General features: G+C 35.1%; 1 protein-coding gene across 1 annotated transcript in view; it reads right to left on the bottom strand.

The window, feature by feature from the left end:
- LOC112048277 (cuticle protein 19.8) overlaps positions 1-16,128 on the bottom strand; it is a 38,790-nt gene extending 22,662 nt beyond the window's left edge. Inside the window, exons 1-2 of the mRNA XM_052886928.1 lie at positions 16,059-16,128; positions 8,293-8,328 (exon numbers count right to left, since the gene is read on the bottom strand). Of these exons, the coding sequence (XP_052742888.1) occupies positions 8,293-8,313 (21 nt within the window). The 5' untranslated portion in view covers positions 8,314-8,328; positions 16,059-16,128. The remainder of the gene's footprint in view (positions 1-8,292; positions 8,329-16,058) is intronic.
- Between the last annotated feature and the right edge of the window lie 427 nt (positions 16,129-16,555).

Here is a 16,555-nt window from a genome sequence, read left to right as displayed (position 1 = left end):
TCTTATTCCTTATTATTAATCTTATATAAATAAATAAATAAATAAATAAATTCCTCTAAGGTAAAAGTAAAGCTACTGGATTAATAAGAGAGTTCAATATTAATGTAAATGTATTATGTTGAAATAACATTGCTACAACATAGACCTCAAAAATAAGTGGCCCGTACCGAAAATTATCTCAAATCTATCCAATTACAGACCAGAGATCCATCTTAATGGAGGCATATGTTACGAATATGGTGTCATTATATACAGGTCAAGTACTATACTTATGAGATGAACTTTTATGGAATAGCTTACTGCTTTTGATAATACAAACTAACTAGATAATAGGGTAGTTGACTCATATCAATGATGGTGATGATGAAAGATTTCTTAAAAAATTTAATTTAAACATCATGTATTTTATTATATTTTCCAAACGTCTTAAATGCTGTCGTTACTTGATGTAATAAACGTCAAAAAATTGATAGCTAATATTTATGTCAAACGCTCCGTTTGTAAGGAATTTGTTGAAGTGACGTCAAGAAACAGTTGAAAAACACTACCAGGTGGACATCAAGCGAGTCGCAGGTATTTGCTGGATGCAGATAGCTCTGGATCGTGATATTTGGAAGTCCCTACAAAAGACCTATGTCCTGCAGTGGACGTCCATCGGCTGACATCATGATGATGATGTATCTGATTGTGTATTTGCTGTATTCATAATATTCGTCGTATTTCGAGGGTTTTGACGAGCACAGAAGCTCTGCTTGAGGGCTTGATGAATCTAGGCAGTGGATATTAGGGAGATAAATGGTCTTGATGGAGATGTAGACAAAAGAACAACAATGAAAAAAGTGATCCTGGTATATATTTGCGTATTTTCCGTTTGTGGTACGAAACTCTATAAAGATTCCATGATATTTTAACAAGGCTTTTATTAGAAGCTCGGTTTCTCAACGACCATTCTCCTTTTTCGCAATATAAATAAAATAAAAACACTTAATAAATAACAGCGCACAAATCATCCACAAGCGATTGACTGACCGTTTGTTTTGACAACTTAATTATTAAAGATTGCGTTACGCGCAGATTAAGCTAGACGCACATTAATTACTTTTACACTGTGCACTGTGTTATTATTTAATTAAATAATAACTTATGGCTTAGTTATTAATAACTAACTAATAGTATATGAAATCGAAGAGCCGATGGACGTTGGGGTCCCAAGGTGCTAGAATGGCGACCCCGCACCGGAAAGCGCAGTGTTGGTCGACCCCCCACTATGTGGACCGAGGATATCAAGCGGGTTGCAGGGAGCCGCTGGATGCTGGCGGCACGAGATCGTTGTGCTTGGAAGTCCATGCAAGAGGCCCATGTCATGTGGACGTCTATCGGCTAATAAGGTATGGATATGAATTCATTTATACTGAACTCTCAGTTCATTGGTTTATGTAATTACATGGTTTTTTTATTCTTTACAAGTTAGCCCTTGACTCCAATCTCACCTGATGGAAAGTGATGATGCAATCTAAGATTAATTTGTTAGGAGGAGGATGAAAACCACACCTCTTTCGGTTTCTACACGACATTGTACTGGAACGCTAAAACGATATGTCTTTGTCGGTGGTAACTAGCCACGGCCGAAGTCTGCCACCAGCCAGACCTGGGCCAATTAAAAAACCTCAATCGGCCCAGCCGGGATCGAACCCAGGACCTCCGTCGTGTAAATCTACCGCGCATACCACTGCGGAGGCAGTGAAAACACAGCAATGGTTAATCTAATAATTTCTATCATTAGCAACCCATATTTGGCTCACTGCTGAGCTCGAGTCTTCTTTCAGAATGAGAGGGGTTAGCCAATAGTCCACCACGCTGGCCCAATACGAATTGGCAGACTTTACACACGCAGAGAATTAAGAAAATTCTCTGGTATGCAGGTTTCTTAACGATGTTTTTCCTTCACCGTTTTAGACACGTGATATTTAATTTCTTAAAATGCACACAACTGATAATTTCTATATCATATATAAATATACATATCATATATAGTATGTAGGTAATGCAATATTAAAAATCTAGACATTGAATAAGTACGAAAGAAAGGTATGAATAACGATGTAATGCAATACTAAACAAAATGTAGACTTGAGGAAATCTTTTGCAATAATAATAATTACAAATTGGTATTAAGTTTCGTAGATTATGCGTGTTTACGAAAGTCCGGTAGGCATTGAAACAAGTCGGAAGGATAATCTTATCTTCGTTTAAAATAAACCGGATTCAAATGCATTTAGGTAAGTGTTATGTCGGAGAGTTGATTAAATTTTATGTGGAATCTGTGGAAAGTAACGTGCAGTCGAGGTTTTATTAAAAAAAAGAGAAATGTCAGACAATTTATTAGCACAAAGTTCGAGATTCCAAAAAAAATCTTATCTTTATGGTTGTAATAAAATATTAAAAATAATCAGAGCATTATATTTTTTTGATAATTAAAATGTAAAAGTTCAGTTCCGACATTTTAATAAAAGAAAAGAACTGTACCATTATTTTTGTTTTAAGTGCGAAAGTTATTTTTAATTTATATTACGTACGTCAAAGCTGGTAAAAGTAATACTTTTACCAGCTTTGACGTACGTAATATAAATTAAAAATAAAACTTTAAAAATAAAATTTGGGTTAAAACAGAGGTAATAACATTTTATTAAAATTTTAAAGTTGAGTTAAAAAACATAATGCAAGAAACTGCCGACAGAACAGTGAAGTTGAAAGTACCAAACAAAAGGATTTATTAAAAATTATGTATTTTTTGTAATACTACAATTTCATTAAAATGGACAAAATTCTTAAAAAATATGTCTTAATACAAACATTTATGTAGGTTTAAAAAATTAAATATCACGTGTCTCAAACGGTGAAGGAAAAACATCGTGAGGAAACCTGCACACCGGAAAATTTTCTTAATTCTCTACGTGCGTGAAGTCTGCCAATCCGCATTAGGCCAGCGTGGTGGACTAATCGCCTAACCCCTCTCATTCTGAGAGGAGACTCTAGCTCAGCAGTGAGCCGAATATGGGTTGATAATGATGATGATGATGCAGGTTATATACGGGTAGATCGCTATTTTTTGAAGTTGGTTTATAATGTATAGTTAGTTAAAAATATATTCCACTAATCTCATTTTGATCGAATCAGAAATGAGGAGATCCGCAGAAGAACCAAAGTCACCGACATAGCTCAACGAGTTGCGAAGCTGAAGTGGCAATGGGCGGGGCACATAGTGCGAAGAGCCGATGGACGTTGGGGTCCCAAAGTGCTGGAATGGCGACCCCGCACTAGTAAGCGCAGTGTTGGCCGACCCCCCACCAGGTGGACTGACGACATCAAGCGAGTCGCAGGGATTCGCTGGATGCAGGCGGCTCAGTATCGTGATGTTTGGAAGTCCCTACAAAAGGCCTATGTCCTGCAGTGGACGTCCATCGGCTGATATGATGATGATGATGATGAATCTCATTTTACATGCGTAGGCATACAATTTCCTTTTAGTTCAATAGGTCACGTTAGAGAAACAAAAATATTACTCAAGTGCGTTAATCTATAAATAATGGATGAACGTTCATAAATAACCATTGCCTACAATATGTTCTCATAATATTATGATTACTATGTACACGAGAGCTGTTTCCTGGTCATTACAGATTGCCGACAATATTAAAGTAGTTCTTTGGGTCATATGTTTAAAAAATGCGTCTAACGTTTTAACCCTAATTATGCAATTCAAAAATTGTTTTACTTCGACAATAATAGTTAAGGGCTTATATCCCTCTTTCCTTATAGGAGAGGAGAGGAGTAGTATATACTTTGAGTGTTATATTATTTGAGAGGAGACAATATGTAGCTTAGATTCACCATGGTACATCAATGCCGGTTGGTGAGCTTAGGGTTAGATTAGGGTAGCGTAGATCGTGCTGACTGGGTTGCGGTAGAGTACGAAATGTTCATGGCTCTGGTGACGAGTCAGGTGACGAGTCGGAACACCCCTACAAAAAAAGAGTAGCGTAGATCGCGAATAGACCATATTTGACTTTGTCACGATAGCCATTAGTCTTTGTCATTTTCATATGTTAATGAAAATGACAAAGACCGTCTTATTGTGCTCTCAGAGACTCTTTAATGGCACTTAGTGCCGCATTAATATAACTCGATGCCCATAGCAATCTTACCCTGTGGCCCCCCTCCTTAAGGAAACTACATATAATCAAAATGTGTTGGTGGTACTTAACCTCAATTTAAAACGATCGGATTTTTAAATTGCTTTTACTTTGATGCTCTGGTTTTTTTCTCGGTCGTCACTGGTGCCCACCTAGATGTCTTAAGTAATTACTTAAATAGTATATAGGCTAATCCAGGACTGATATCTTCACAAACTTCCAAACTCTGAAAATTTTAACTGAGAATTTCTTTGAGGAAAGAGAAGCTTAATTTTAATGCAATATAAAATACATAACTAATTAATTTTGGATGTTTTTAGGAAACAATAATAAATTGTGTCATGTAATTTTTATTGTAACTATCCAGTATACGCATGTGCGGCCACCTTTACTAAATAAAAAGATTCGCGCCACAATTTTGACACATCATTCAAGATGGCTACTCATAAGCAAACGCTTGCAGTTATACAGCCTACAACCTATAATTAAAATCATTACTTTTTATAATACTAACGCAACTAAACTCTCACGGTGAATTATTTTCAAAACGGTTTAGTAGATTGACCTTTGAAAAGATTATTATCTGTGCTTTGTTTTTTTATTACGTGATAATTATTATGTGACACAATTACTTATATAATTTTTAATTAGTAATATTTGAATAATGGTATGCGTATGTAATCTACCATATTCTTATCTTTATAACCTTGTCATTCAAAAAATTTTTAAAGTTTATTATAAACAAAAAAATATAATATGGTAAATATTTAAAACGAATTACTGATATCCTTTTTTTGAGTTCTTTTTTCATATAATCTTAATATATAAATGCAAAAGGTCATTAATCTTGAAACCACTTGACGTACAAAGATAACATTTGGCAGGGAGGTAGTTTACAGTTAGTAAATCTCCGCTAAGAACGGATTTTGCTAGGGGGCCGTATTTTACAACAAACCGACGCCCCGCGGTTTTATCCGCTTAGTTACCGTTCCTGTGAGAAAACGGGGACAAAATACAGCCTATGTCACTCACAAGTAATGTGACTTTCTATAGGTAATAGAATTTTTGTAATCTGTTTACTTGATCCAGAGATTACGCCCCTATAATTACACAAACTTTATCTCCTATTAAGAACAAAAAAATCAGTATAGATATTTTTTTTTAAATAATATTTGCCATATTTTTTTTATAATATGACCAATATTCCCATTCCCCTCCAACTAGTCGGGAAAGACTGTATTAGGAGTGGGTACGACAATAGACCAACGGGGCGGGGATCGAACCACCGCCCCTCGGTGATAGGCCGACCGCTCTTACCGTTGAACTATTGAGGCTTCAATATAGATTATATTACCTGAGATAAAAAATGTATTGAAATGCATGAAATGAAATAAATGGTTAGACCATCCAAAGTGCTTTCCCAAGTTCTTACATACTTTGTACAATATTTCGGAAAACTTTGTGCATGAAATTTAATTTTTTAAACTTGCATTAATACCTATTTTGAAATTGCCACATTTTTTCCCTACCTCACTCTATCAATGCCAAATCCGTAAGACCTTAACTTATTTAGCATACAATGTAAACTGCAAGTCAAAATTGATTATATAACATTATCATAACCTAAATACCAATTATAATGGATAGAACAAAAACACGGGTCAAGGTGTCACATTGTGTAGAGTACATTGTAGTGTACTGTATTATATGTAATTATAACATCTACATATTATAGAATAGATTCGTCATGCTATGTGGATCTAATATCTACTACAAAGTCCTAAAGTTTGTGGTATTGTAGGGGATAATCTCTAAGATATACTGAACCGATTTTGAAAATTCTTTTACCAATAGAATGCCACGTTAATTGTGAGTGTTATAGGCTATATATTATCTCCGTATTCTTACGGGAACGGGAACTATACGGGTGAAACCGTGGACTAGTATTTTATACTTCGAGAGCGTTTACACTAGACTTAAAGTAATCGACTATGAGCTTGATCATCATCATCATTATCAACCCATATACGGCTCACTGCTGAGCTCGTGTCTCCTCTCAGAATAAGAGGGGTTAGGCCAATAGTCCACCACGCTGGCCCAATGCGAATTGGCAGACTTCACACATGCAGAGAATTAAGAAAATTCTTTAGTATGCAGGTTTTCTCAAGATGTTTTTTCCTTCACCGTTTGAGACACATGATATTTAATTTCTTAAAATGCACACAACTGAAAAATTGGAGGTGCATGCCCCGGACCGGATTCAAAACCACATCCTCTGGAATCGGAGGCAGAGGTCGTATCCACTGGGGTATCACGGCTCACTATTAGATACATCATCATTATTAGTCTATTTTAAGGGTCCACTACAGGGCCAGGCCTCCTTTCTCATAATAGAGAGGATATGGAACTTAGACTCACCACACTGCTCCAATGCAAGTGGCGGGCTTAAGGATAATAATGTTCAATTCTTTAACCACCACTATCAGGTGGTAATTACGGTGACCGCGATCGATGTCTTAGCTTTATATCCATCATATGCCAACAATGAGTCTTAACAATCTAAATAAAAAAAAAATAACTATGCAACCTAAAAAGGAAGGGACATGCGTAGAAGATGCCCGTTCTTCACATACCTGTTTACTAATAACTATCAAGTACTAATTAGTAGATATTCAATCCTTTATTAGTAAGAAATAAAAAACCTAGTTATCCTAGAGAAAAAAATATCGTTTGCAAACCTAATAAAGAAGACATAGGAAAATGTAAATGCAAAATGCCTATGTAGTTATTTAAGGGTATGGTCACCAAAAAAAAATTAAAAATAAGTGGAGATAATATTACTAGAACTATTTGATAAATTGATTTGAGAATAATCATTTTTAGGATGAAGGAATAACAATAAAATATATTATAAAGCTAAAGAGTTTGTATGATTGTTTGTTTGTTTATTTGCTTGAACGCGCTAATCTTAGGAACCACTGGTTTGATTTAAAAAAATCTTCCAGTTCCAGATATTATCCCCGTTTTCCCATGGGAATGGAAACCGCGCAGCGTCAGCTAGTTTTTAATGTAATGAAAGAAAAATTATTGAAATGTTTAAAAAAGCTTACGCATTTGACAACTCTTTTGAAGTTTAGTTAACAAATCGTTTGAGCAGTGCAATATATGAATTTAAAAATATATATTATATAATAATAAATAATAATAAAAATATAATCTAATAGTGTTACTTAATAGGAACCGTGGTTTCATTATCAACCCATATTCGGCTCACTGCTGTGCTAGAGTCTCCTCTCAGAATGAGAGGGGTTAGGCTAATAGTCCACCACGCTGGCCCAATGCGGATTGGCAGACTTCACACACGCAGAGAATTAAGAAAATTTTCTGGTATGCAGGTTTCCTCACAATGTTTTCCTTCACCGTATAATCGGCTCACAACATTTGAAGCATACTTGAACTAAATGCATTATGTTATTTTTTTTCAATAATATTTTTGTTTTGGCGACAGTACATGAGCAATTTAGCAACAATAGTCGACTATTACAGTAATTGCGCGCCCTGACTGACCGACACAGGCCGATTTGTTTGCGTATTGTACTTACATAACTGAAAACTAACAACCAAGCTTATTTTGTTTATATAACATCCGTAAAGCGTGGTAAAGCTCTTATTCTGAAACCGAAGTAGCTTCGTGGTGAAGCGACCAAGCTTAAAGCGGCTAGGTTCTATTCCCGATTGTTCGCTATCTTTGTATTCCACTACTATTACGAGGTTTTAGTTAGTTGATGAGAACACAAAACACTTGACAATATTCACGCTTCATTTTCATGAAAAGTTGTTCAAAGAAAAGTTGAAAAATAAAACGTAAAAATGTTCGTATATGACTTTCGCGCCAGTAGTAAATCATTCGGATTAATTTAACAATAACAAGTAGCGCAAAAAATATAAAGATATGTAAATTTACAACAGTTTTTGTTTTATAAAACAAGTAAGATAATAATTATTGTTATTTTTTATTTAATATTAGGAGTTCGTTTATGTTGTATGAAATATAGCATGTTAAATAAAACGTAAGTATTTAGGTAATTAAAAATCATACCTTTTTTGTTGAGTAGATCATTTCTCTATTCTACACCTGAAAATAAACAATATAAATTATTACTTTTTTTTATAGCACATTAATTTTGAGTTCAAACGCAAAATTGTAGAATCAACATATTGTGCTGATGATGTTCGGCGTCGGAATAAAACGTAGCATCATCATCACGATCATTATCATCATCATCATCGTCAACATCATCGTCATCATCATCATCATCATCGTCATCATCATCATCATCATCATCATCATCATCATCAATCAGCTGATGGACGTCTATTGCAGCACAAAGTTTTATAGACACTTTCAAACACGGCAAAAAATACGTAATGGTTCTCGATTTTCCATAAAATGGTTTTTGAAAAATTCACAACTAGTTAAAATTTATCGTAAATTTTAAACATAAAGACGTCAACATTGCAAGTGAAATAATAATAATAATAATAATAATAATAATAATTTATTTACTTCAGGTTATACACCCATTTAAAATATACATAAATAAGTACAGATAATAATTAAATATAACAATTAAATAATAAATCTATAGAAATTTCTGAGAGCAAACATATTTATTTTTTTTATTTCTTGTTCCTGTCGCGATGCACGGCAAGCCAATATTTTAGAATAGGGTTTTCAGGATACTCGGAGCATACACTGAGCATTTCATTATCAAATAAAAGGTTTGTAGAAAAAAAATGGTGATTTTTCGAATTCTTATTATCGTTTTGCACTAAAATGAAGGGCAAAGTGCATCACTAAATTAAGTTTATAAGGCGACGAAACTTTACGATATATCGCTCGTAAAGTTGATGTTCTTACGAAAAGGCTACCTAAGGGTATGAACATACGTGTAACATACAACAATTCTATTCTACAGGTGCCATTGGAAACTTATCATCATTTTCTGCCTGTTTTAAAGTCAGGCCTCACATACATTATTTCTTTTTTAAAATAATATTTCCATATGTTTTAAGAATAATACTGGTCTTAACAAAAGTGTGATGGAATATTAGATAGTCTGTTAAGGCTCAGGGAACTCTAGGAACTCTTATTTTTTAATAATTAGGCTTTTTAAATGCTATTTTGTATATAAAAAAATAGGTTAGGTTATGTTTTGAAAGAACACAATAAGGTACTTAATCTAACTTATCCTAATAACTATACAAATCATGCCCACGTGGAATGGTGGCAAGAATACTGGCTGCATTTCCGCGCTGGACAGCCAGGCTGATCTTTTGCGTAAAAAATGAGCCAGCCCATCTGTCACTAGTCGAGGCACCTAGTCGCGGTGAAATGATTCGGTGAAATTATTTTTTTTTTTGTTATGTTTTAAACGTACAGAGATTTAAATGATATAAAACCTTTAAATGATAATTACTAAAAATGCAATAACATACGTTTTGCTTAAAGTCAAGTCAAAGTCAAAGTTCTTTTGAAACGTCAGGTAATAATATTATTAGTTAATGGTGATAATAATTAGTCGAAAACTTAAAATTAAAGTTACGAGAGTCCCAAACATGCCTACGTCCAAGAAGAGTCCACACCAAACTCAGGCAGAGTATATTTCTTGTTTATCACCATTTTACAAATTTATCTACAACTAGAGAACACAATCGTATAGTGCAATTCAATGCCAAACATTTTAATCATCTAAATAATCCTGAACACTATAATAAGATTTTCCTATAAGCTTGCGTTTAATAAAAACCTTAAGCATAAACAGCCCACATGATACCATGGTACACAGACTTTGAAAAATTAAAAATATATTCCTCAGTTCCCCACATCTGTTACGAGTATAATACACTCGCAGTTGATATGCCAAACTCGTGATGCGGTGGAAGGTCGTGTGCAGAGCGTTTAATTATCTTAGGCTAGTCTGGGACTTAGACCTTAGCTTGGAATTTGGAACGGTTTTGTAAGTAGAACTGGAACTACAATGCTAAAAAAACAAATGTTTAGATTATGATTTTAATTAGCTAACAGCGACTATTTTGATTTTTGGAGTTTATTAAGAATCGATTTTTCATATATAGCCCCCGGTATGAAAAAATATGGGCAGTCAAATTCGATGAACGAATGACAGCGTTACGTTTTTGTGCGGAACCTATTTTGCGCACCTTTCACCATGCGCTGTTGGCGGGCACGCACGCCGCAGCCTGCTGCTAGGTTGCGCACCTATCACTTTTCAGGCGCGAGTATTGAGACGTACATAGTGTATGCTGCGGGGCAACATACACCTATTTAGACAGTTGAACTGAAAGAGTAGTTTACATATTTTGTAAATTAATGAAAGAAACGATATGAGAGAGATTCATAGAGTTTCGTAAATTGGGTGACTATATTGCTGTAAAACTTCCTTACGTGACATACGTCCGCTGTCTCTTTGGAGTTTCCAAAACTTTTTCTTATTCGTTCGTTGCGGCACTGATTTTTCTGTACTTTCCTCTGGTGCGGTACGAGGTTTTTTGACCTCGTACTAGAACTTTGTGGTGTGGTACGAGGTCCATCAACCTCGTAACCATTGAAGACGCTAGACGTACGAGGTCAACTGACCTTCTGTTAATAAATTAGGCATTTTCCAAGCAGAATAATGCTAAAATTAAATATGATCTACGTATCCTTTCTTACAATTTCTTGAAAGAAAAAACTAATTTTATTCCCGACCTGACCCTGAACTCGACCCATGGACTTCTTGACTCCGCAACCGAACAAGCTATAAAGGGGAATGCCCATCGCCGGCCCAGGCCTACCCTAACCACCCGGCAATTTACTTATATCTAATAAAAATTTTGATAATTCTGATAATTTTAACTCATCTTCATTTTCTACACAACGGGGACAAGCTATGACCGTTGACCATACAGCCTGAATTTTACGATATTTTTTGTAGAATTATTATTGGTTTGTTTGTTCGTTTTCTTGTTTTCTAAGCTTAAGCACCGGCGAACATTTTTCCCCAGAAGAGTGATAAAAAAATGTATTTTTCCTCAAGAAACGTACTTTTATATATCCAATTATTTAACCAGATCCTTATTTATACATCGTATTATCATCTCCATATACTTTTCAGGAAGTATAACTGGGTTCCTTGGGCCGACGTTGTATGGGCCGGTGGGAATTCCCCTTTCAGTTTATTACCTAGGTTATTTTAACTAACAAAAACTTATGAAATACTCATTTACTTACAAGGCTAGAATAACAAAATTACTATGAATTTAATAAATTACCTCGCATTACGGTGAATCGCTATGAAAATAAATAAATGAATGAGTGACTTGTATAGATGCAGTTCGGTTCGTGATTGAACTTGAACTTAAAGAGTCAAAGGCCTTGCAAAACAGTAGTAGGTATCATATAGCATATGTATAACTTGTTAACGCTTTAACAAAACTATTGTTACCGCGTTACCTTATTTTTTATTGTGTTAACCTTCTTGAACCCTGTCTTTTTATACGAATAGTTGAGTGAAGCAAATAGCCAATTTATAAATGAAGAACTATTACCAGTAACAGAGTTTGACTAGTCCGTCAACTTGAGGTATAGGTCTTTGTAGTTTCATCAGCAACCATACACTTTTTATGTTGCTCAGTGGCAGGCACAAGGTGTTTAACTAAAGTAGGCACTGTTGTAAAAAAATTACAACAATAAAGATTACTTCTGCAGTACAGATTCGCAATAAGTCCTCAAAGAAGGCAGTGAATGTTTTTTATTTAAATGCACTAGTAAGTTGTTGCTTGCCAGCTGAAAATATACCTACTAAGCTTGTCTGAAAAGTAATGTTACTTCCATACCTTTATAATCTAATTCTGTTTTTAAAATTTGACAAATATTCCACTCTCTTCTCTAACTAAAATTCTCTGTTGTCTATTTTTAAGGTATAAGATGACTACAACTTTAAAACGCAAAAAACAACTAATTGGTGTAACCAATATAGGCCTATTAGAATTATAAATATTTGGTTTTTAATTTTTATAAGGCAGTTAAACTAATTAACGTAATTTTGATAACCTATTTTATTATTTATTTATATTGAACAGGAAGTGTGATATAGATAGAAACAAAAAAAAATATAGAATCCAATAACATACATAATTATTGTCAATCAATTTGACGCTCAATTTATAAAGTCACGCTCATGACTCGCTTAGTTTAACAAATATTTTTTAGAAACTTCAATTAAACATTTTATTAGTCATCTAAGATTACTTTTATATTTTTTGATTAAAAAAAAATTATGGTGAAAAATGGAGCAAAAATAAATAACAAAAAAGTAATATACTAACTAAAAGTAGTCCTTTCTTTTTAAGTTATCTTAGTTACTTCAAGGATTTTTTAGTATATTGATAAGGCGCTGGAAGGGACGACCACGCACCAAAAAAGCGCAGTTGTTCACCCCCTATCACCCCCACTAGGTAGGCTGACGAGATCAAGCGGGATACCGGCAGCAATAGGATACTGGCGGCTTAACACCGTGGTTTTTGGAAATCAGTATAAGAGGCAATGAGGAATGGCGGCCCCGCATCAGAAAGCGCAGTGTCGGTGGACCCCCCACCAGGTGGACTGACGACATCAAGCGGGTCGCATAGATTCGCTGGATGCAGGTGACTCAGTATCGTGATGTTTGGAAGTCCATACAAAAGGCTATGTCCTGAAGTGGACGTCCATCGGCTGACATGATGATGATGCTATGAGGCCTATGTTCAGAGGTCTATCGGCTATAAATGATCATGACATGGATTTTCATGGGGTTTTTATACGTAGATAAATCGTAACTTAGAAAACAAACAGGTATTTTTTGGTATCGAAAAGTTCTAGAAAGTATGGAATTCCGCGCAGACTTAGTCTCGGGACTATACTATTACGAGTATCCTTGTATCGTAGACTTGACTTGATGTACCTATATGGACAAGAAAGCTTCCTTTTGTTAAAAGCTATTGTCATGTTATAGCAAACATGACTGACATGATTATACCTGTCTAGCGTAGTGTATCATTTATAATTTTTAAGCCTGAATAGCTCAACGGTAAGAGCGGTTTGACTCATCAGGGGTGGTGGTTCGATCCCCGTCCCGTTGGTCTATTGTCGTACCCACTCCTAGCACAGTCTTTCCCGACTAGTTGGAATGGGAATATTGGTCAATGAAAAATTTTACCCGTCATTTCAATACATTTACATATTGAGCTTGAATGTGTTGTCTATGATTGAACGAGACTTACATAATCATTATCAGCCTAAGTCCGCGAACTTGCATTAGAGCAGTGCGGTGGGTGTAAGCTCCTTTAGTAAGTATCATATAGCAAGCCCTAGAGAAGTCTATTTTCGATAACCATGTAATGTAGGACTGTAGCGTGCACTTCATACAAGCAAAAATGCACTGCTTACCCTGCATACGCATTACTATATGAATATTATTATTCAAGTTTGTGTGTCTAGGTCTAAGTCCTACTCTAGGTAAAATTTTATACACTACATGATAGTTAAGATATTTTTTTTAATATAGAATAGACTCGCGCTTGATCACTATCTTATCTAGATGGTAAGTGTAACCTAAGGTGAAATGCAGTTCCTTAGAAGATGCCAATTCACTTTTGGCAAAAATTCAATTTTGGGTGTTGGGAATCTTCGGCCGTGGCTAGTTACCACTCTACCGGCAAAGACGTACCGCCAAGCGATTTAGCGTTCCGGTACGATGCCGTGTAGAAACCCAAAGGAGTTTGTATTTTCATCCTCGTTAACCCGCTTCCATCTTAGATTGCATCATCACTTACCGTCAGGTGAGATTGTAGTCAAGGCCTAACTTGTAAAGAATAAAATAAATCACTCTCATCCTAAAGATGTCGAGGTTGTAAGAATAAGGAAACATTAACTTTGGGAGAAAATTCCATAACCTAGTTATGCGTATAGGAAATAAAGAAGCAAATCGCTTTGTACTAGGGAAAGAGTTCCAAACCTCTCCCATAGCCATGCGTATAAAAAAAACGAAGAAGCCAGTAGCTTTGTAAGAGTTCTTAGGACGTCAATGACATAGGGATGAAAACATACCCGGTGGCTTGCAGTCGATGGTAAAATGGTGACGTTAGTATGAGCTCAAAAAGCTTCTGCGCATAATATCATACGTGAACAAAACCATCTTTTCTCGCAGTAGGGTAAACAAAGAGTAATTTGCAAACCATCTCGTTTCGTCACGGTCCCACGCTAGGCGCTTGTTCAACTTAAGTAGATATAGGTATATACCTAAAACGCCTGTTCAATTATGCTGCATACCTAATTATTTCTAGGTTGTGTAGGAGCTTTTTCTAGGTTGTGCCACATATTACAGGGCATTCTTTAGTGCTCCACTGTTTGAGTGGACAGTTAAGCCATAATATGTTATAATTTAGATTTTATGTGATATGTGGCATTACTTAAAAATAAAGATCTTTTCTTTCTTTCTTCTTCTTTCTTTCTTATTTGAGTTACATCTTTATATCTTTAAGGGCCGGCACATTCCTAAACGGAATGATGTCGTTAGTACTATACTGATGTTGATATAAATATCGTTACAATTAAGTTAATTAATATTGACTCGATAACTAAATAAATTTCTGAGAGGAACTAAAAAGTGTTAATTAAATATCGACTTTGTTTTAATGTTAGTATTGTTTACAATTGTCTGAAAGCAACAATGCGGTTAGCTTATTTAGTTATTATAAAAAAATGATGGCAAATATTCTTTTTTTTTTTTTAAAAGTTGTACCTAGCCATATGCATCGGCCCTTAGGAAATGTATGTGCCCAAAGTAAAACAGTTATGTCGTATCAAAAAGTGTGATTAAACTCAATGTAGAGTAAAGTTTTACAAGTATGTATAACCACGAAACACTTGCTAATGTTCAAAAACATTGCAAAACTGCGGTTCGCTTAAAAAGTATTTTAAGCGCACGAGCCGCAAGCGCGTTGAACTCGAATCCAGACCGAAATTTTAATCAAAAATTAAAATGAATTTTACCATTATCATCATCAGCCTATTAGAATATCCTGTCACAGGATCATGCCTTCCTTCTTATCGAAGAGGTATTGGAATTTTGGTTTGCTTAAAATCACAGGGAGAGCTTTTATGTGGGCCAAGAGGTATTATCACATCATCTTCTGATTGCAATCGAAAATTATCTTGGAAAAAAGAAAAACTCAATATTTAATTTGCAATCTAAAATTCGAACCCAGGACTTCAGGATTCGTATAGATTAATAATTTGACCAATGAGACACATTACCATTTTTACCTTTTATGCAACCATTTAAATGCAATACCTTTACACATTACAATTTTTTATTTTATGTAAGGAGACCATAGTACCATTATGAAATACATTTTTGGCAGATTTGATGAATAAACCGTTACAATGACCAAATTACAGAGTTTCTCTTAAAAAAATATGGGACTTAAACATATTTCTAATAAAATATTGATATTTGTATAAATACTAATATTATTGAATGATGGTGTTTATTATAATTTTTTAAATAATATATTTCTCATTCAGTAATGAATCAAATGGATACAACATAATATATACATAAGGATGTATATATTCATAATACAAACAAATAATCAAAGAAACTATAAAAAAATTAACTGCCAAACCAAAACAGAAAAATCCTGCCTCATTTTTTATTTACATAGAATTTTCATATTTTTCCTTTCACTCCAATTTCATTCACTGCACATCTATACATCTCGCACTAGCCGCGGAACTCTAAATGAGAAAAAAATAACAATCACCTCTATACAGAACCCGTCACAAACACTACACTACACGGACACACAGCACGCGACTGCCGGCGTGAAAGGCATCAACATCTTATATACTATTGTCCTGTGAGTTTGACAAGGATGTGCATAGAGGGGACCATTTCCGGGGTTTTTCGGTCGAGTTTCTTTCAAAATGGAGTAATCATCATCCTGATCATTATCAACCCATATTCTGCTCACTGCTGAGTTCGAGTTTCCTCTCAGAGTAAGAGGGGTTAGGCCAGTAGTCCACCACGCTGGCCCAATGCGGATTGCCAGACTTCACTCACGCAGAGAATTAAGAAAATTCTCTGTTATGCAGGTTTCCTCACGATATTTTCCTTCACCGTTTGAGACATGTAATATTTAATTTCTTAAAATGTACATAACTGAAAAGTTGGAGGTGCATGCCCCGGACCGGATTCGAACCCACACCCTCCGGAATTGGAGGCAGAGGTCATATCACTGGGCTACCACGGCTCTCTCAA

Source organism: Bicyclus anynana, chromosome 18 (assembly GCF_947172395.1).
Source record: "Bicyclus anynana chromosome 18, ilBicAnyn1.1, whole genome shotgun sequence".
Lineage (NCBI taxonomy): Eukaryota > Metazoa > Arthropoda > Insecta > Lepidoptera > Nymphalidae > Bicyclus > Bicyclus anynana.
This window is presented reverse-complemented; position numbering and strand designations above follow the sequence as displayed.